The sequence below is a fragment of the Mixophyes fleayi genome, chromosome 4 (assembly GCF_038048845.1).
Source record: "Mixophyes fleayi isolate aMixFle1 chromosome 4, aMixFle1.hap1, whole genome shotgun sequence".
Lineage (NCBI taxonomy): Eukaryota > Metazoa > Chordata > Amphibia > Anura > Limnodynastidae > Mixophyes > Mixophyes fleayi.
Window position 1 is genome coordinate 216,031,048 of NC_134405.1, and position 22,988 is coordinate 216,054,035.

Genomic DNA, 22,988 nt, shown 5'->3' on the forward strand with positions numbered 1-22,988 from the left:
TTCAACATGAAAAATAAATTGCTGAAACCAATAAATAGAAATCAAATGTTGTAGATATCAACTTTCTGTTGCCTCATTTTAATATTTTATAAAGTGCGCTAAACTAGATAAATATAAGTAGCATCTTTGTATATTAACATTGAGGTGTCCTCTTAGTGAGAATCTGCTTCTACCACTAGCATTGTTCCATTGTTCCTCTTAGCTTATTTCCTACATGGGTTTACAAAATGACTAAATATGTGTTGAAAACAAGTGATAATCTGCAAGTATAACAAAGGCAACATTCAACGATGAATAGGAGTGCTGGGGGTCCTACCATACAGCCTTTGGGTGGATGGTTGTTCTAGACAGGGCAATTTAATGGCCTTCAGCCAAATGTTTTGGGGGTCTATAAAACTACCCCATAGGCTCTATTCACCTCTCCCCCAGGAGTGGGGATTGAGCATTCTTGTGGTCCCCAGGCTAATTCTGTTGACTTTACCCATACCGTGGAGGTAGTGATATCTGAGGGCTGGGGGCCGTGCACAGTACTTAAGCTTAAGTAGAAGAAAGAACAAAAAAAACAGAACACACATTTACCACTTTTCTTGTTGAAATAATTTTTATAGAGACAAAAGTATTTACTTTCATCCATTGCATAATTTTGTAGTATTGATCAGTTGTATTCTAATGGATAAATAGAGGGGGGGGGGATAAAAATAACAAATATATAATATAATGTGAACACTTCTACCAATATTCTTCCATGGTGAGGTTGGGTTATAGATCTCCCAAGGAATGTAGTTTGAAACAATTACTGCAGTAAATAGTTTTTCATTTATGTGCACTTTTTGAATATCAACTTTATAAATATATATATTGCAATTTAGAGTAACTTTACATTTATTCCTTTTCATGACATGATAGAAATTATTATTACTTTTGTTTAGCCTAATCTACAGTACAGCAATGTATCTTTTAATTGTAGATGGAATTTAACAAAATGCAGTACTGGCCAGACAACTTTTTTTTTTTTCTTTTAGGACATTCAATGTTTCTAATCTTTTTTTCCTCTTATTTTCAATTTGCAGTTTTTGTCCCATGACATTCCAATTTTTGATAGCATCATTTCTGACCTCTTCCCAGGGGTTATATTGCTAACTCCTGACCATGGCAGTCTCGAGGTGTCCATCAGGGAAATCACCAGGAAAATGAATCTGCAACCAGTCCCTTGCTTCATCAAGAAGATAATACAAGTCAGCAAATGTTCCTCACATTCACATTTGAAAGCAGTTTGTTTTCAAGAAATGTCATTGAATATACTACAACAGGGTTCTCATTTAGCGGATGCAGCATATGTGCTCTTTTATTACATTATATAACGATTGCAGATGTGTTGTGTCTGATAGACTTATGGTAAACACAATGCACACACTGACATTTCCCCATGAAAAGGGATGTTGGAAACAATTGTTAATGTCTCATTAGTACAAAGAATACATTCTGTTACAATACAGAATTAAATGTTACTGCATAAACAGCGAGAGACATTGTATATTTTATATCTATCTCTGTAATGCACTAGGAATAAAACTAGTTGATTAACCTGCTCTTTAAAGTTTTCAAGATTTAACATGTAAAGGACAGTAGCCGATGATAGCAAAATGTAGAGGAACCACTGGTAAATCTGTTATTATTAAATAAAAATACCAAATCTAATGATTTGAGAGAAATGAGCAAGTAAAAATATAATAATTGTAACAATTGTTATGTCTGAAATTATAGTCGCAAAAAGTCACAATATGTGTGACCCACAAAAACGGCTACAGTGCATCTTATATCTATATATTAACCAGATATAGGGTTTAGAAGCATAATCTGCCCCACCACACCCCCAAAGGAGCAACGGCTCCTACATCTGCTTAACTTTTAGAAAATCTAAAGAATTCTTTAGCCATTACTGCAGATTGTTTTTGAAAATGTCTTCTGATTCACTCATAGTAAAAATGTGTCCATGCTCATTTTATTTGCTCTGATTCTGAAAGACACTTACTGAATGTGAGTTTTTTACATGTTAGTAATTTAATAATTGAGTAATGTGCCTGTCGGAATGAACTCCTAACATCTGCATAACCTCAGTCCAAACAATGCAAAAATCAAGATAAACCACATAAACAAGGATAAAAAGCGGTTATAAAATATTCCACAAATATAGGACTTTCATGCAGTAAAATGCATCTGAATGTATATGCTTAATAAAGGACTTTTTGAAATGTCCTTTTTTATAATGAATTACATATAATTCCTCATTTTCATGTTTTTGGTCCAGAAAGTATGAATATTATTATTTATTTACTCTAGTAAGATGGCATCATACCAAATAACTTTGAGTTGACTATATGTAAGATATTACAAGAGTGTTGAGTCTTATATACATTCTATGTTTTATTTTGTGACAAATTGTACTTTTACATAAAATTGTCATATGATTTGCTCAGGTCCTACTTTGTTTCCAAACAAGTCATCTAGATGATCTCATTTTACAGCAAGTTACAGAGCCCTCTCCATCACCACTACACTTCTTTGGCCACAGTGCACAAAGCATAAGGCTTGATTTGCTCGGCAGATGTCAAGCATTCTTAGTAATTTCTTTCCTAGACATCTGCTTTAGACTTGGCACAGAGAAGAAGCAGAATAAAACTGATTTGGGGGAATTTTTTTTATAACTTTAATCTTTACTTAAGGCAGAAAAGTAATCCGCAAACCACATACCCCAAAAATTGGGCTCAATTAGTTGTTGGTAAAAAATAAAATACATGTATTAAATAAATATGTAAATAAGTAAATGATAGAATATGAAATTTGCAGAATGGAAGCCATACTTGTAGTAGAGGTATCCTGGTCTAAATGAAGCAATCTGCAACATAAGGTCCAGAGTAATTTTCAGTTGCTAACAAAATCTACCAGAAGAGTGGGAAGAAAATATAGTTAGGTCCGTTATGTTGAGTGTTTTAGAGCATTTTTTGTTAAGCTGAGACTCAGATGCAATTAAAGCACATACAAAACTGTGCATGTATACAACTTGCGTCCCTCTACATTGAGTTGAGTATATCTTACAAAGTAGGGGCGTGGAGATGCAAGTCAACCGTGCCCCTTAGAGATGCATTTAATTTTGACTTACACATATCTTTATGATACGCCTTTTTGGAGCTGTATATTTGCATGTCCTATAGTCCTATGTGTAACTCTAAATCAGGCCCACCCTCAGTACTTGCAGTATGGCTTCACACCTATGTTTATGCTATGTTCATCGTTGCAGCCAATGCGAATAACACATATGTATCTACAGAAATATTCTAAATCCTTATATAGTATAGGAAAATTTGACAATAATAAAAATATTAACTTTTTTCAGATATATGAAATAATGCTGGTTCGACATGGGTTTATGTTGATTGGAAGCCCACTGGGTGGTAAAACATCTGCAATTAAAGTCCTTGCTGGAGTTCTGAAAGACATGGAAGCAAAAGGATTGATGGATGAACATGGAGTGGATTATATTTTTATAAATCCAAAGGCTATCACTATAGGACAACTCTATGGCAGTTTTGATCCAGTATCACATGAATGGATTGATGGTAGGTATTTCACTAATAGAACTTCAACATGCACAAACATCACTCCTTTAAATCCTGATATATCATCATAATCATCACCATTTATTTATATAGCGCCACTAATTCCAGAGCGCTGTACAGAGAACTCACTCACATCAGTCATATATGTCTACCTGTTTCTGTATTTCTAACCTGTAAGGGAGAGATTCAATTCAGCGCGAGGTGTATTCGTAACGTCTGTGCAGACACTTCGCGCTGATGCTATGGCTGGAATTTCACTCAAAATGCGCAAGATCCCTACAGTAATTGTCGGCAATGTGCACACACCACATCGCCGGCAATTAAATCCCCCCTATGTGTATAGATAGATATATGTATATATATCTTTTTTGCACAAGCTACAGAGCTAAATGCTGTTTATAGTCATGTCTATCTACACATTCAGAATTATTATTTCTTTAGGAATGTCGCACTGTAAAAATCAAAAACATTTTTTGTTGTGGTATACACTATACAACATGTATTGTGTATCTAGTATATTTGTATATTTTTTTTATTTTTAAGTGTTTTTATATTCATTGCAATCTGTATAACAACACCTACACCAAATGTGTCTGTTTTCTAATTGTATAACTAAAGAGTTCTATTATTATAGATATGTGTAACCCTTAGACACCTTTTGGCCTGAAAGCTTTCATCTGCTATGATTTTAGGTAACAGTATTATGTACAATAGATATAGTAGTCTTTTTTACCTTAAATTTAGGATTACAATCCAGCAATAATAATTTATGAACTGGAGGAACTGGAAATGTGCTGCAAATGCCACAGAATTGCTGGATGAGCGCATGGATGTTTTGGCAACATACAGAATGACTAAATTTGACATTGGACAATGATTGTTCCTTAATGTTGTGGGATAGGTGCAGTTATGTACCTAAGTACATGCAAGACATGCAAGTCAAGATTTTGTTTTTTATGTAAAGTTATATTTGAATGAACTAGGGTGGCAACTGTACAATATATTTATGTGGTGCCACAGGGCTTGTAAGCCATGCTCAATAGCCAGAAATGTACAGGGGCACCGAAAGTACAGCACAATGAGCATAGTCATTTAATATAAAATACTGTATTTAATAAGATTAACATAACTGCTACTTAAAAATAAAGGCAGCTCAATATTCCCTTATGGTCTGGAGTTATATAAATGATATGAGTAGTAGGCCAAATGTGTTAGTAGGCAACACTTTAGTTAGCGGGAGATGACCCTTCCCTTCTGCTATTTCCATTGGACACAGAGATGATAACTACAGTGGTCACTGTAAAAACTCCTTCTGCATGTTGTTCACCCAGTACCAGCCATTCATGGATGTACAGACCTGTTGCATCTCCTTGAGATGTTGATAACCCAGGGTTGTTTCTGGCTTGGCGAGAAGAAAGAAACAAAAGAGGCGCTCCAGTCCCCAGAAAAGTCATTAATGTTAAAAACTTAATTTTATTGAAAACCTGATTAAAATATTTAATTTGCAGACATAAAGGTGAAATACTGATTAAAAGTAGTAGTGTGTATGTATGTGAACCTAATGTATATTAAAAGATAATAGAGAAACCCTTCAGTGGGGTTGCCGGCTAATATTAAAGCAGGATCCTTGCAAAAAAATTATCTTTTATTACAGTCACCCAGTGTGTGTTCTGACGCAGTAAACAACATGGTTAATCAGTACTGGGTGTCTTAATAATAATAATTAGTGCTAAATCTCTTAATTGCTCATTTGAAGCACTCAAAGTCCCAAATTGGGTAATTGTGGGAGTGGTCACATATGTATGTAAATGGACTCAACTTTCAACCTTCCATTATAATATGTACACATGTTACTCTCTACATACAGACAATATGTCTGCATATAAAAATTTGCATATAAAAATTTGGTGCTAAACAATAGGTTCAAATATTAGCCATCCATATCACTGCACCCTTATTCATTACATACATCTAAATGTACTTTAGTGCCTCCTAAGTACGAGTTCAAAGAGGTCAAATGTGCAGAGTCTGTCTCATAAATTGATTGGTGCTGCCTCTACGCATTACTATTATGCTGACACACCCATAGTCCCACAATCACACACACACACACATTATTAATTTGAATGAAGCGTATCCCCTAATCAGTAGATAATCAGTGTGTGAAAATCGCGCTTAGCACAATAAACATTATCTAGGGCTTGTTTCCCTAGGCATACATTGTACGATGCCAAAGGCCAATGTCAGGCTCCGTGACATCAGAAATGACCTCACTTCCCAAAGTACGTTTCACCTATCACTTTGTCAAGGGAGTCCCTTGACAAAGCGACTATGAGGGTGTCAGCATAATATCAATTTATGAGAGAGACATGGCCCATTTGACCTCTTTGAACTCGCACTTAGGAGGCACTAAAGTACATTTAGGTGTGTGTAATAAGGGTGAAGTGATATGGGTGGCTTATATTTAAACCTCTTGTTTAGCACCGAATTTTTATATGCAGACATATTGTCTGTATGTAAAGAATCATATACATATACCTGTACATATTATAATTGTTTTCTGGAAAGTTGAGTCCATTTACATACATATGAGACCACACCCACAATTACCCAATTTGGGACTTTGTTTGAATGCTTCAAATGAGCAAATAAGAGTTCTAGCACTATTATTAAGACTCCCAGTACTGATTAACCATTTTTTGGAATATTGTGTTTACTGCGTCAGAACACACAATGGGTGACTGTAATATAAGATAATTATTTTTGCAAGGATATTGTTCTAATATTAGCCGGCAACACCACTGAAGGGTTTCTCTATTATCTTTTAATATACATTAGGTTCACATACATACACACTACTACTTTTAACCAGTATTTCACCTTTATGTCTGCAAATTAAATATTTTTAATCAAGTTCTTAATAAATTAAGTTTTTAACATTAATGACTTTTCTGGGGACTGGAGCGCCTCTCCTGTTTCTTTCCTCTTGCCTTTTTCTCTGATTATTTAACATATGAGAGAGCACCCGATCTGTATATGGCAATGGAAATAATTTATAATTAACAGATACTAGTCCCCTCTGTGTGCGACCACACTCTCTTGTTTTGTTGTAGTAATTCACTTTGCTAAGGAAAGCAAGGATGAAAGTTACCCACAATTTATCCACACCAAGGCTCGTAGGCACATCCATCCTTCATAAACACCTCTAAAGGTGATCAGGATGTATCTGGGCAAGTTTAGCATTGGCTTGGTGGCAACTTCATTCCTCTCTACACTTAGACTGCTCCACATATTTGTGGTGAAGGTAGTAGTGGAGCGTGTATGTGATGAGGTTGGCAGAGCCAAACAAAGACAAAGGGCTAGATTTACTAAGCTGCGGGTTTGAAAAAGTGGGGATGTTGCCTATAGCAACCAATCAGGTTCTAGCTATCATTTTGTAGAAGGTACTAAATGAATGAAAGCTAGAATCTGATTGGTTGCTATAGGCAACATCCCCACTTTTTCAAACCTGCAGCTTAGTAAATCTAGCCCAAACTGTCTGCTGCAAGTGCCTGTGCCGTTGCTGTGGGATCAGTGGCTTCTGCTTCTTCAATGCTGCTTCAACTAGGTAGCAGGATATAGGTATGGAGACAGGACAAACTAGCATCTAGAGTGTCTTCCCATCAATTTCTAGAAAAAATGGAAGATACTAACACCTAGGCAGCAGGATACAGGTATGGAGACAGGACAAACTAGCATCTAGAGTGTCTTCCCATCAATTTCTAGAAAAATGGAAGACAGTCTCAAGTTTTTGTACCTGTTTGCTCTTTGTTATAAAAAGGTAGGGAATCTGAATGCACTGCCACATGTGCCTTCAGGTTCCAATACTGGAGGTTCACCTAATAAGGGATATAGTTGCATATTTAAGATGTTATTATACACTTGCTATTTCTATACACTGTTCCTAAATAACCTTGTTAATTGACTAAATAAACAAGTGTGTTATATATCTGTTGAAGGATACATCTGGAGACATGTTATACAGTTTTCTGCCAGCTGTATGATCGGTTGGGTGTCAAGCAGTCCCTTAATAGTGTTTCCTTCTGTCATGTACTCGTGCTCAAACTGTCTGTCTCAAGAAAAAGTTGACCCACTTCACTGTTAATAGGCTTTATTCACTGTCATTTCTGCCGTCCCTGTTATTTGGTCTGGAATAGAAAGCAAATGGACATTTATTTCATATCACCATTTCAATTCCTCTCATTGTTTTTTAGTTTTTTTGTGAATGTGATTTATGTTCATATATTTTTTGCTTATTGTTTTTTGAAGGATTTTTTTTAAAAAAATAGGTTATCTGTTGCTATTTCTAATATCTTTAACAGAAATGGTAGGATGTAATTACCTCCCAAAATAAAGGTTTGCCTGATAAATAACACTTATCACTGGTTGAATAATAGCAGAATAAAACAACCTGCCATTCTCTCCTCTATCCAAGGAATAATTCAAATAATACATGCATTTGTCCACTACACTGATGCCTAGTTGGGAAACACTATCACATTTATTGCACCAGAATATACCATACATGCCGGTGCCTAGGCAGGTTTATTAGGCAAGTGTTACCTTGTGTCATCCTGACAAAAGTCTGCTGTGCTATTTGTGACATGAACAATAAAAGGCATAATTTTTCCAAGCAAAAAGTTGTGTCTGTCATCTGCCAGGTGTCAGTATCACAGTGGTGTCATTGAGGGATTACAAAGGACAGCCAGATCCTACTGTCTACCCAACCAACCAGATTTAATGGTGGTGAGTGAAATTTGTTCAATACCACTATCACGAAACAAACTGTTATGAGTTGAGTGTGCCCCCACCCCCCCAAATAAAAACCTGAAGCAAGATTCCACTTCCCAGCCCAAACTTATCTGGAAATGGTAGATGTAATAAGAGCCTTGGTGAATGTGGCAGTGGCACAGGAGAAAAATACCCATCTTCTCTGTGAGAAAAATGCTTCAGGGAGACAATATATTGAGGCTGCAGCTGAAGAAATTAACTGACTATAATGTGGAAGCATATCTGGTATGTTTGAACTTGATGCCTCCTTAGCCAAATAGCCACCTGAGAGTTGGGCTGTACATCTAGCTACCTATCTTTAGTGAGGAGCTTAGCATAAAGGCCTGAATGAGAACCAGGCTGATAACTATCAGCAGCTGAAAAACGCTAACCCGGCGAGGATTGGAGTCACAAGCACGGACGAGGCCCAACGTTAGCATGACTGGAGACTGTTCAAAGGATTGATGGTACGTGATCAGCTTGCTGAACCTTGCAAAAGGTGGTTGCATATAGAGTAGAGTTTTGGATCACCGCACTGACTATAAGATTTTACCCAATATTAATACACATATCCCTATACATATCTCCTAAATAGGGTCTCTGGATTGGTAATTGGGGTGCAACCTTGAAACTCCAGGTGTAATCTGAACAAAAGAAGAAAAAAGCAGAGTTTCTGAAATAAGGTGCACTAAATCTTCTAATTGATAATATCAATAATTGCCATCCTATAAAACATAACTTTTATTAGGTAGTAACTTAAAAGCAAAATATACTAAAATATAACAATTAAAATCCCATGGATATAGATAAAAAGCTGGGTACATTCAATATAGTACCTATATAATCCCACTATAAGTTATATGGTACAGAAGTATAATGGTGTGATTAATATGAATAAGTCAGATAGTAAATAAAGAAACATACACCATAATAAGCAATTGTTATGTCTCTGATATAATGCCTGTTAAATAGCAGGCTATACAGGCTTGATAAGGTCCAGCTAGCAGATAGAGGTTGAACCAAATGTCCCAATTACCTCTTATATAAATCACAAACGCTGGTATGTAATCCCTTCTGACTAAATCCTACAGATCAACAGTCAGTTGATATGTAAACTACCCTGCAGCACACTCAATAGCGTAACATGAAAAATATAGCAGAAAAGCTAATTTATATAAGAGGTAAGAGGTATACCACTTGCAGACTGATGGATTAGGGAAATGTTTTAATAGAACCCTCAAGCATATGGTGAAAAAGACAGTAGCGCAGGAAAAATGGGACTGGGATGTGTTGTTACCGTAGTTAATGTTCACAGTAAGAATCCACAGGCTTTAGCCCCTTTGAATTGTTGTATGGCAGATAGCCAAAGGGCATTTTGGATATTCTCAAGGAAGGTTGCGACCAACAGGATCCTAAAGAACCCAATATGATCCAATTCGTGTCCCAGTTGTATTACAGATTGGGGAAGATCAGCTCATTGATACAGCAGCATATGCGCGAGGCGCGAGCAAGACATAAAACAAACTATGATAAGTCAGCTGTAGTTGTGACTTTCCGACCAGGTGACAAAGTTCTTGTCCTGGTACCCACACGAGAGAGTCAACTCTTCACTCATTGGCAGGGGCCATATGAGGTGTTTAAGACAATGGGGCCTGTTAATTATAAACTCAGGCAGGAGTAAACCAATACAGACTCATCAGGTCAACTTGTTGAAACCATGGCATGAAAGGGAGGAGCCACAAGCTATGTTAATAAACAAATCAGTGCAGGAAACCAAATTTCCCATAACAGAATGATGACCTTGATCTCATTGAAGAATTCAGTACCAACTAGAATAGCCTTAATGTGTTAGTAATAAAGCAAACAGGAGTAATCATTTCTACAATGATTTTTAGAAAACTGAACAACGTTTCCCATTTCGACACATACATAATGCCCAGAATTGATGAGCTAGTGGAAACTTTGGCCAACAATCAGTACCTTACCACATTAGATCTGACCAAATGATACTGTCAGATCCTCGAACACCATCTGCCAAGTGTCAGGATTCGAACCCAGTGTGTCAGGATTTGAACTCAGGGCTTCTGCCTCTGTGGACTGCTGCTCTGCTGACTGAGCTATTCTGGCTGCTGGACAGTTCCTTGCCTTTATTCTGTGTTCTAGATCAGTTCCAGTGATCTTGTGATCATCCAGCATGCCTTAGCTCCACCCCTTGACTTCCTATAAAAGCCTGGCCAGTTCCTGTCTCCAGTGCCTGATTATTGTGCTCTGTGCCTGTGATCTAGCTCCTGCTCCTGTTGCTGTTCCTGCCTTCCAGCATCTACTACACGTGTACCGACCTCAGCTTGCCCTCCATTTCGCTTCTGCCTCAACCTTTGGACCTCTACTTCTCTCTGTGTATCGAACCCGACATGTTTGACTGTAGGAACAGGCTGCAGACAGGGTTAAATTATCTTTAGGATTCTCTTGAAGCACACAAACACACAGGTGCACCGCATGGGTGTAATTGATTTATTGCTTTCTGTGATTGGCTTGAAGTGCTTGGGTGGAGGATAAAATACTGTCTGTTATTGTGGGTGGGACTGATGCCAGCTAGTCGGCCGGTGACTAGGAAGGTGAACTGTGTCTAGCTAGAGCGAGGGTCCTCTGGTGTCACCCTGACAAAAGTTGGAGATGCTATTTGTGTTGTGAAAAATAAAAAGCACCATTTTTCAAAGCAATAAGTTGTTTGTGTGTGTCATCTGCCTGGTGTCAGTGTCACAATACATATAGGCTGAAAAAAGGACAGTTAGTGAACCTATTTACCACTTCATGATGGATTTCTTTTGAGTTGCTAAACAAAAAATTTAAGAACTCTATTTCTGAACTATTGTACCTCTTTTTTTCAAGATCCTATCTATTTTGCTATATGTGATTTCAGATACAAGCCGAGTCATCAAAATAACAATAATGATACTGTTGTTGAAGAACATGCTACACTTGATCATTGAGATTATTTTACATGTTATCCATATAACTCTCAAAAAATTCCAACAGTTGACTTTCAGTTTGTTGATAAGGTTGTAGGAGATAGAAAATTGGTAGCCATGCCAATTGATATGGTAAGATACATTTTTTTCTCACTGTACTCCTCAGATACTGTTGATAGTAGGCAAATTTATTTTTCTGATGTGTCTGGCGCATGGGAGATGCATTTAGATATATGACTATTTAATTTTCATCACCACAGCTTCACCGAACTTCACAAGCACTTTCCCTTTGTGCAGCATTGTCACCAGTATTTACAAACACTGATTGCATTGTGTTGCATATGATTACAAGGGAAATTGCTATGGAATTTAATGTGAATCGAATTTAGTGTCAGTATGCCACGGGCGTATGCAGAGGTACAAAGTTTTGGCACCATATTTGAGTTTTACTTTTCCTCCACCATTCGGCAGAATGATAACACTGTATTTATAGATTCTGCATTTTCACAGAATTTATAAATAGAGTAAGAATGACGATGTTGTGAACTGTTGCTCTGTGGTGTGGTTTGAATCTCAGATGGAATACTTAGACCCAAATTCTTCTAGGGGAATGTGCAAAATTCTGTGCCGATTTGCTGAATCATGTGAAAGTTCCACAGAATAGGTTTGAGAATTTTGCTAACTGACAAATACTTGTATTACATTAAATGATTTATAAAAATTCTAAATAAGTTGAAGCTTCATCAGCAAATTTCTTCTTCTTCTAACCTTCAAAATGGCCTCACATTACCCTTAATATCAGTAATAAGTTAAAGTAATGCATTTAAAAAGAAAGCGACACCTATCTGTAATTGTATATCAGCAGGCATTTTAAACAAGTGTTACAAGTTATAACAAACAAATCTGACAATATACCAAGAAGGAGCTGGGGACTACGGGTGAAGGCTTGTAGGGCTGTCTGAAAAATACACTGGTTGAGATAACAATTACATAGCTGTGTATTTCTACACCCAGATAGTCAATCACTCTAGAGTACAGAAAAAAATGTAATGCATTAAGTGGAGTTTAACAAATACACCTGTAAGTAATGGTGCTAATGAAAAGTACAGAAAGCAATTGTGTTTTATAGTGGTCACTGTATGTTGTAGCCAGGGCCGGATTAAACCTAGGGCTAACTGGGCTACAGCCCAGGGGCCTCAGGCATCCAGGAGGCCTTTGAAAGTGCTCAGCAGCAGTATTGATCGGTCAGGGGCAGAGGTGCCCCCGGCGCGATCAATGCTGCTGAGCACTTTCCCTGCGGTCATTCCCCGGCGCGCTGTAGTCTCCCTACTGAGGAGATCTCGTGAGTCTCACTCTCACGAGATCTCCTCAGTAAAGAGCGTACAGCGCGCCGGGGAAGGACTGCAATGCCAGGAGAAGGAGGTAAGTGCCTTGGGGGCGGCTCGGCTCACCGGGGGGGGGAGGGCGGCTCAGCTCGCATCACCGGGGGGGGGCCCTCACGGGGGAATGGAGCCCCCTTAGCCCAGGGGCCTCCATTCCCTGAATCCGGCCCTAGCAAGTGTGTGAAATGTGTAAGTAAAAAAGAGAGAAGATCAATCAGTCAGTGTTACAAGTCTTTGTAGCAAAAGCATGTGTACATAAGTGTACAGCAGTCTAGACTACTAATAGTTACATGCACATAGAGTATCTACAGATTTTTTTCTAGTGCAAACCAGGAACAATAAGTGTCTGAGAGGCTCTAAACTTATTTTTTAAACTAATTTTATAAAATTAAAGACATGTGCAATTTCATGATATTTGCTGATTGGATTCTTTACAATTTACAAATTTATCATTTATATATTAGTGGAGAGGTTGCCTATAGTAACCAATCAGATTCTAGCTGTCATTTTGTAGAATGTACTAAATAAATGACAGTTAGAATCTGATTGGTTGCTATAGGTAACATCTCCACTTGTTCAAACCAGCAGTTTAGTAAATATACCCCTGGGATTGGTCTGATTGTCCAGTCAACATTAATTATTTTCAGTATTTTGGGGAATCCTGCTAGAGTCACAAATTTATAAACGAACAAAGAATATCTGATATTTGGCCAAATATCAGAATTGGCTGAATTGATTTGCTCATCTCAATCCAAAATCTAAATGATACATTTTTCACACGGTGCTGTTTCTGGAAGATCACAGCAATTACTCCTATCTAGTACATTTATAGATAAACCCTGAAAATAGGATAGAGATCTAAATAGTCAACAAGTAACCTATGTTTAATATTTCCCTTTATGTACAACTTTTGTATGTATTATTTTTTTTAGTTGTTGTTGCATATCTATACCTTCATTAAGAAATCACTGTCGGGTTTTTAGAATTTAGATTTATTTTTCTGTTTTAATGTACATTATATTAAGCAATACATGAGTATAGAAAGATTATGATTTTCCTCAAGTCAAAATTGCAAATACTAAAGCTTATACTTCAGCTGGATATTTAGTCTAGGCTTATGGTCTCAGAAAATCTGTAATTCGGTGCTGTGTGAATATAAGGATGTTGTCATGTATAATAATGTTACTTAAGTGTCGTAGAAAAGATTTGGCAAGGAAAAATATGCATATTGCATCCTACTGCGTTGACCTTTACTCTAGGCAAGAAGAATGTGCTTAAAAATTATCAAGCAATTTCATGCTTTAATTTCAGTTTTTCAGACTATGCCTGAGGCCTCCACAATTGGAAGATTTCCAGGATTAATTCTTGTGCCAAATGAGACACTACAACTCGTGCCTAACAATATGTGCGTCTTCACTCCATTTCTTTCTCTGTTACTCCTGTTAGTTTTTTAAGAATACTACTAGAAATATATAAATGATTTTACTGTACTAGGAGTACAATACTAACACTAAGCAAAATGCTATACTAATACTATCTAATACTGTTCTAATGCCAAATGATATACTAAACCAAACTAACAAAACTATATATATATAGAAATTCATGCCAAGTTCATCAAATAGATAACAAATAACACGGATGCTTCCACCTTGAAAGTGCCACTATTGGTCTAGTCATCGCCATGTTTCTGGTTTTCTCTGATGAAGAGACCCATTGGTTAGTGCTTCTGAAACTTCTGTTAGCTGCAGTTCTCTGGAGTAGTTGGACATAAGTGAGATAAAAAACTAAACTAACTTAAAAAAATTAATTGAACGAGAGATTTTCAGTGCAGCTGCAAAAGGTGGTGTTCATTAGATTAAAGGCCTTGTTTGTAAGTCCAGGGGCATAAATATATGTTTCTGTACTGTGCATGCGGACCATGTATGCAAACACTGTATGTGTCTGTAATTAGATATGAGTGTATTTAGACTTGCATACCCTTTTCAGGGGCGCACGGAGGATTGTCGGGGGGCGACCCAAAAAAAAACAAAAAACAAAACAACCCGAGAGAGAGCTGCTGCGCATGCGCAGCAGCTCAGTTTCGTCAGCTTTGTCCTATACAGCAGCCGCGGCGCTGTCTAAGAAGCATCCGCGGCGGTGCTGTATACCCTACAGCACCGCCGCGGACGCTTCTTTGACAGCGCCGCGGCTGCTGTATAGGACAGTGGCCACTTAGTTAGCGCAGGGGGGGTTTCTAGAGACTCAGAAACCCCCCCTTCGTGCACCACTGCTTTTACCTGGAGAGGTACAATGGGGACAAGCAAGTGCTGATTGAGAACAGTAAGGGCATGTATACATAAGTGTACCCTATGAACCTAATGAAACTTGGGTGCCACATCCCCAGGTACACGTCTTATGAGGCATAACTTATGCAGGTACTGGAGGCTTGGTATAAACATATTTAGTGTTGATGATGATGGTGATGATGACACCAGCAACACTATCCAGCAGTTTCTAATTGTCTGGTTGTGTATTGACCCCTCCAGCTGATAGTACTTCATTTATTAGCATCACAGCCATATTATGTCAAGTTACAGCATTCTATTCTGATTTTTTGTTTATCATTTTCATTCATACTACTGCAGGAAAAAAGATTTCCATTGAACTTCCAAAGCAGTAAGCAACAGATGTTGGTGTGTTTGTATTTAATTACATTTTATAAGGAAAATAGGACTTTCTCATTTACTAGCATGACTGTCAAAACACTATACTCTCCTGTGTACATGATACTTAACTATATTATATAGTTTATGGATAGTGCCATTCGACTTTTGCATTAATAACCAACACTGTAAAGCCACATCTCTATGCTATCGTTGGGTGTAAGTACATATACATATATTTGTTTGCCTGGTGTAGAAATACTGCTGTGTTTAGCATTGGACATATCTTGAGATACGCAGGACTCAACATACACACATATGTTACTATTTGTGATCACATATTTATGCGTTCAGGATGTTAATATGGAACACTATGTCCCCTGTGATCTGGTGAAGACAGGAAGTGGGGCAGCCTACAGCCGTCCGCATCGCTCTACTGGGCATGTACAGACAGGAAGTTCCACTCTCTGCAGGTTCTTCCAGTGACAGTTGAACTGTAAAGATGTCTGCTACAAACTGTATATCTGTATATATCATCTGTTACAATACGTTCTGAAATAAAACTAACAAATTGGTTAAGTCGAAACGCTTTTTGTGGTTTAACATCTACTACCAACGCCGCTGACACCTATTACATATAACAGCATAAGTGCCCTGATAATAGGTTTCTGCCAATACAGGGCACAAAATGCTTCACACTGTAAATGACGCCCTAAATGTCTTTTCACTCAGTTTAGAGAGTACATTGTTAATGACACTCTACCTAATAGCTATAGACAATACTGTGTATAATGGCATTTGAAGCAGTATTCATGTGTTACCCCTGCACCTACAGTCTTCCTTGTGCACTTCCCATACACTTGCAAGCAGATGTGAACTTCCGATATGAACTAAGCTTCACTGATAATTACCTATACAACTAGACTTAATACTTGTTTTTGCATCTGTAGTAGTGTGGTGGCCGAGTACTGATGGGATTCCTTCCCTTACCTTGTCCTCCAGACAGGAGTCAGGTTCTTTTTTTGGTCGGATATCCGGTGGTCAGGAGATAAATACTTCAATGAAAGGGACAAGGATTGGACAAATAACTTGGGTTTATTAATAATGCGGTAAAGATAATTTTGGTAAGCCACCGCGCCACTGACCCCTTCAACTCAATGGTAATGACAAAATATTAATTTGATCAACATAGATCACAATAGCATTTAACATATAATAATAAATCAATTTTCAGGTAAATCACTTAACAATAATATTCAACTAAAACATTTGGTGAACCAATATTATCCCTGGTAACGTTACCATATTTTACACTCAGTCCTGGGTTGAACTGTGCACAGGAATTTAGTAGAAGTGGTGCACGTGGTTGGGGCCCATAAATTACTTTTTCACGCCAAATAAGCTGATGATCTTTTGTATTACAGTCTCTTTTGTGTGTATTCACAGACCTCTCTATTCTCTCTCCTCTCACACTGTTCTCAGTACATAGCTCAGTCTGTTTAGTGTGATGTCACAGATCTCTATACTGCTTATTTGTTTTCAGTACTTTCCTTTTTACTCACACCTCTCTTTGGCTCACTTCTTATCTTCTTCTCTTCTTACACTTACTTCACTTTTAATCTGCTTATAGATCACTTTGTCCGATTTTCATTCTGTCCCTATTTTTCTCTCTCAGTCTATGCAGACACAGGGATCTCTCTCCCTCAGAAGTCTAGAACTTACCTCTTCCCACTGCCTTCTGGGAGTTCACAGTTATTACCAAAGTTAGTGGACTTGTTGCTATGCCACACACTCCTCCTTCCTGTTACTCCTGGCAACCACCAACCACTCCCAACTGTCACTTCTCCTCAAGAAAATATTTTTTTTTTAAATCTTTATAAACACTTTTAACAATTAACAAATTAAATTAACAAATTAAAAACATAAAGATACACCCCAGGGTACTCAGATTTTGGGGCACCACAGTAGTCATTTGTGGAGGTTGGTACAAGCCTGATATTATTACAGTCATTCAAATTTTACGTAAAAGCTTTTTTATATTCACCCTCATAATAAAATTTACTTTATTACTATTATGTATATTTGTATCTTAAAATGCAGAATTTTATAAACATTTTTTAACCAATTATTAGCAGCTTTACTCACACATGAGTGTCAGAGGCTTAATGCATGCACATGACTTTTGACAGCTAGTTTTGTGCTTGATAGCCATGTGCATTGCTTGCAAAGATTTAAATTTCTTTTCATTCCGCTTATGTTTCTATCATATGTAACTTTTATTAACTCAATGCTACAATATAATAATTAAGCACTGTGACCTTCAGTGATGCCACACTGCTGACTGACATTTATATTGTCATAATAGTACAACATGGGTAGAGGCCAGGAGATGCCACTGTTGCCTCCTCACCCCCACTCTGCTCTGAAATGAGCAGACGGTTTCTCTTCTGAGCATGAATGGTCCAGCTCATGAACCTACTGTGCATGAGACACTCAAAAGGGAAATCTGTTTTTCTCTTTCCAGAGCAGAAAGGGGGCCTCAGGGAGTGCTGTGGGGGGCTTGTAGGAGGGATAACGGGGGGGCTAAAGCAGTTGGTACAGGGGCCAGCATTGCAGGACCCTCCTCAACTCCAGGCCTCAAAACCGTCACACCCCCTGACCCATGGAAGTTCCATCAATGCATATTTTCAAATAAAGTCTATAGAATTATGCAATTTATTTAGTCGTTATGTTTTGTTGTTCAGTACTAATGTCATATGATTCATAATTGTTTGGTTTTATGGAATGTTGGATTGGCTGTGTTGTTTTAGAACAGCATGTGAAAGTGTTATATTGTAAGCCCATTATTGGGGTAATGTCTATAGCTGATAGCTATGGTGCTATTGCCAGTGTTGTGTTTTGGTTTGTGATCCAGTCTAACTCTGACACAGTTGATTTAAAATATTTCTATATGTTTATATAACAGGCATGTCATCTTAACAGAAAGTATTGAAACATGATAGATGTAATACTGGATTGGCACAAATAAATATTCTGCAGCAAGAAGAAACAAATGGCTAAATGATATTAAATTACAAATACAAATTTTTTAGCAGAACCCTCTTGATATATGTTGATATTTAGTAGGTAACTTACAATGTGTAAAACCTGCGGAGGTGCAAAGCAAAGTCTTCTTTGGTGATGCCATGCACCTTGATGTGCACTGGTGTGCCTGCATGGGTTTACATATCAAGATACCAGTGTTTGCTTTGGATGACAGGAAGAGTTTGGCTAAGCGACACATTTAATCATAAGCGTGGATTGTGCCACACCCAAAAATAACCAAAATTTTAAAACTATTAAAGTTGCTTTCAAATACAGCCATTTCCATTCTGCAAAAACATTTGAAACTGGACTGGGATACAGAGTTAATGATTCAGAGAAATAGGTGTGAATAGAATTGCTGGGGGTACAGATACCACCAGCAGTCACATAATACATTTTTTAAAAGATATAATAACATAGATAAATAAAGACCAGGGTTCTGCCAGAAGAGATGCCATAGGATGTGCAGAATATACACCTAAGTGTTTAGTTGTGATTATCAAATCACACTTAGAATATTTTCAGAAATACTGATACTTACTGTACATTCATGCTGATTATCTGCAGTCATGAAAGGAACCATTTATATGACTCAACTTCAAAATTATGGAAGAAGCTATAGGGTGGATCAGGTGCTTCTTAACTATATTAATTAGAGAAGAGCAATTGATTATTTTCTGGTAGATATATTGCAGCAACTTTTAATTTGGATTTTGTAAAGCTTTATCAATTCAGAGACTAGAGCTTACAGGTATATATCAATATTTCTCTTGCAAAGTGAAGCTTATTGAGAATTATGCCATCCGCTTCAGAGGAGAAAAAGGCTTAATGTATTTTTAATGTTGAAATGATCAGATAAAAACTGTTACTTTGCGACCTGTTGGGTAAAAAATGTAATGTTAATCAAGCATTTATGGAAGTGTATTGAGTTATTACAATACAATTAAGCTGACTAGTAATCATTTGTGTGGAAACGTATTCTCCCCTCCCTTCTAAGCAAGAAGTACACAGTGTAATGTCAATTATCATTACAACAGGTAAATCCCAGCTAGTCATGGAATAATTCAACAATACAATATAAGCAAAGCACATTGTATGAAGTAGTAGCACATCATTTTCTATTTGATTATTTTTTTTAGTCGATTGAAAAGTAAAACATTAAAATATCATTAAAAGGCTATTTTAGAGGCATCTACCCATGCAAATGCTTCCATCAGTATTCTCAGCCCACTCTGAGTGGGAGTTTTCATGAGTGACTATCTCGCTGAAAGTGAACAGAGGTGTCTTGAATGTGTTGAAAGTAGAGATGCTCAGGCTCAATTCCCCGAGAACCAAACACACCCGAACTGAGCAGATCCAAGTACCGAGCTGAGCCGGGTCAGTATTTGGCAGTATTTAGTGCAGTTGGGCAGTGTTATAGGTAGAAAAAAAAAGGAGGGGTAGCAGTGTTCTTCAAAGTCTCCAGTGACATCAGGAGAGCTCCACTGCTCTATTGCTACTTGTCATTGCCGAAATAGAAATAATAAGTCTGACAGGCTTGGTCTTCTAAATCTGCAGTCACATTGTACTGTGTTATATACGTAAAACACAAAGAGGAGAGCTCCATTGCTCCATTGCTAATTGTCATTGCTGAAACAGGAATAATAGGGCTGGCAGTGTTGTTCTTAATCTGCAGTCACATTGTACTGTGTTATCAAAATGGATTCACAGCAGTACACAAAAGACCAGGAGCACCAAGCAGCTGCTGGCACCAGTCATGATGATAGTAATCCCTCTACGTGCATAGTGTTTTAAATCAGGGAAACAAAAATGTAAAAAAACACCTTTCACCTTGAACAAGAAAAAAGACCTGTAACTATCAACATCCAAAGAATAGTGGAGGGTTATTTTTATTTTTTTTGAACGCTATAAAGACAACAGTTTTACTAACAAAGAACAACGTTGCTTGCAGAAGTAATGTAAGCATGGATGTCTAAATAGATGTGTATATGTATTACCTTCCACTTTGCTGCTGTTTCATCAGTATTGCACAAAGTGTTTGTAATCTGCACTTTACGTCAAAGGTACCTAACTATATTATAATTTTTAGAGAATTGGGGCTGATTCGAAGTTCAGTGATGAACTTGCTTTTTGCTGTGAATTACAATGGCTCTTTTTAGTGCATTGTCTGGCACACTGGATTGCTCTGGGTCTGATAAAAGTACGCATCCCGGTGGTGGGGGGGGGGGGGTCAGCTCTCATTGCCATGCATTAGCTATAGAACTATCACAGCTATCCAAGGAATGGGTGAAGCGATCAAATGAACCATAACTGATGAATTCCATCTTGCACCACTTTTTTTTCTGCCACTGCTGTGTGGCAATGTTTCCTATATGTGCTAGGAACTGGTGTGTTTTTGAGTCATTGCTCTGTCACTTAGCATCCAGCCAGGTCGCTGCAGTCTTTGTTTGAAGTGTATGAAAATAATATTGTGACCTGTGAGGTGGTCAAAATTGACTGCAAATGACTTGAAATTAGTGTTATTGAGGTTAATAATAATGTAGGGGGGGGGAAACAAAAATATGTGATTTTAGCAAAAAAAAAATAGGGATTTTAGAAACAAAAATTGGGATCCAAAACCACAACATGAAGTTAATCCAGATCCAAAACAAAAAACAGAACACGGGGGTCAGTGAACATCTCTAATTGAAAGCAGATGAATTACTATTATATTCATGAGAAATAGGGTTGTATGAAGACCCAAAAATTCCATTTGCTATAAAAATTTAATTTTTCAAATTCTGCTTGTAAGTTAAAATTTGCTTCAATTTGCTCTGATTAGCAGGAATTCTATATTCTTCTATTTTTCTGTGGAATGCTCACAGACATAAAGTAATGATGACTGGGAATGTACAGTTTGCACTGCACAATTATCAACCATGTGCATCTTCAGCTCCAGAATAATCAACAAGTACATAATCACGTTAGCATTGATTTTAGCTTTCAAAATTATGCCTTTCAAGTTTGTTCAATCTCCATCATGTCAAGCATGGGCAGATTGGGAACTTAGTAGGGACCATATCAGCAGTAGACAGGGCCACACAAAAGTAGCCGAGGTTAACACACCGATATCCGTAGCCACATCTGTGGTAGACTAGGTCAATGCAACATGCAATGGTAGGTGGAGACACAGCAACACACAAATAATTGAAGCATTGAACTGATAGGTGAAATAGACACAAGTAGGCAGAGTAGGCAAATCAGTGGGTGCAGTACATGCATTGGTTATGTGAGCGGTGCAGCTTAATCAACTAGCATAATGAAACAGTTTAACAAAATAGACAGACTGTATTGTTCTCTTAGCTGTTTTGACTACCTACTGTTCCCTATTGTTCTTGAGCTTTGTTGTTTTTGTTTAGCTGACTTCCTGAATAGTTTGGGTCATGGTTTAAAATATTTGAAAAAATTTATTGTAATAAAAATTGTTAACAAACCTTGAAGGATTATGCACTTTAGATCAAACACAACACTCCATTATGACCAGATGCCTCCTAGCACATACATGTAAAACATGGGGTGGGAGGCAGATTAATCGCTGCTCTGCTCTCAGGAAATGTAACCTTCTGGAAAGCTTAGCTTTGGGCAAATATAAGTAAATGGCCCAGACTTTTCTATCACTCCACCTGCAAAAGAATAATGGGTGTGAAAACAAATGTGCAGATGTGGCTTATCTAATATGGGTGTGAGTATATAGAGCCAATAAGATATATGAAAATTGCTATGTCAAAGAGCAATAATCATGTACAACATCTACCAGCCCCATCTGACTAGTATCGGATGCAGAGACTATTATAGATACCACTATAAAATATAGACAGCTTTATAGCGGCTCCTTTAAGGATGGGCCATTACTTATGGGCCAATGCTGTGTGCTTACCCCTGGGCTAAAGACTTCCAGCCAGCCTCTGTCCCCTGTGTTGATTTACCCTCACAAGTCATATCATGGGCCCCCATTTTTGCTTTCTTCCCATAACATTCAGCCTATATAATCATTCTCCCTCATATCTTGGCCTCTGTATTTATTTACCCTCATATTATACCCCCCCCTTTATGGTTTCAACTTATATAATGCACACCCTGTATTAATGCCCTTATATACAATGGTCCCAGACATCACCTGTATATGCTTCCCCCTGGGGGTATTTTGTATACACACAGACTCGGGTAGTATAATTTATAATATATGTCCTGTTTCCAAACACACAGCCCATTCAATGTAATTTACAAATATATGTGCTATCCATAAAAATACGTAGTCCAGATAATGTAATTTATAATATATGTCCCATCTGTATACACAATGAGCCAGGTAATGTAATTTGTAACATATGGCCTGCCCTGTCTGTATACACACTGAATACAGATAGTCATTTTTATATAATAACTGTACCTGTGCAGAGTCAGGAGCCCACGCCATGCAGTTGGAAACAGCTATGATGAGTC

General features: G+C 37.6%; 1 protein-coding gene across 1 annotated transcript in view; it reads left to right on the plus strand.

Annotated features, from left to right (window-relative positions):
- Window positions 1–22,988, plus strand: part of LOC142150794 (dynein axonemal heavy chain 3-like) — a 947,133-nt gene that overhangs the window by 393,807 nt on the left and 530,338 nt on the right. The window contains 2 exon segments of the mRNA XM_075205980.1: window positions 1,071–1,235; window positions 3,395–3,617. Of these exon segments, the coding sequence (XP_075062081.1) occupies window positions 1,071–1,235; window positions 3,395–3,617 (388 nt within the window).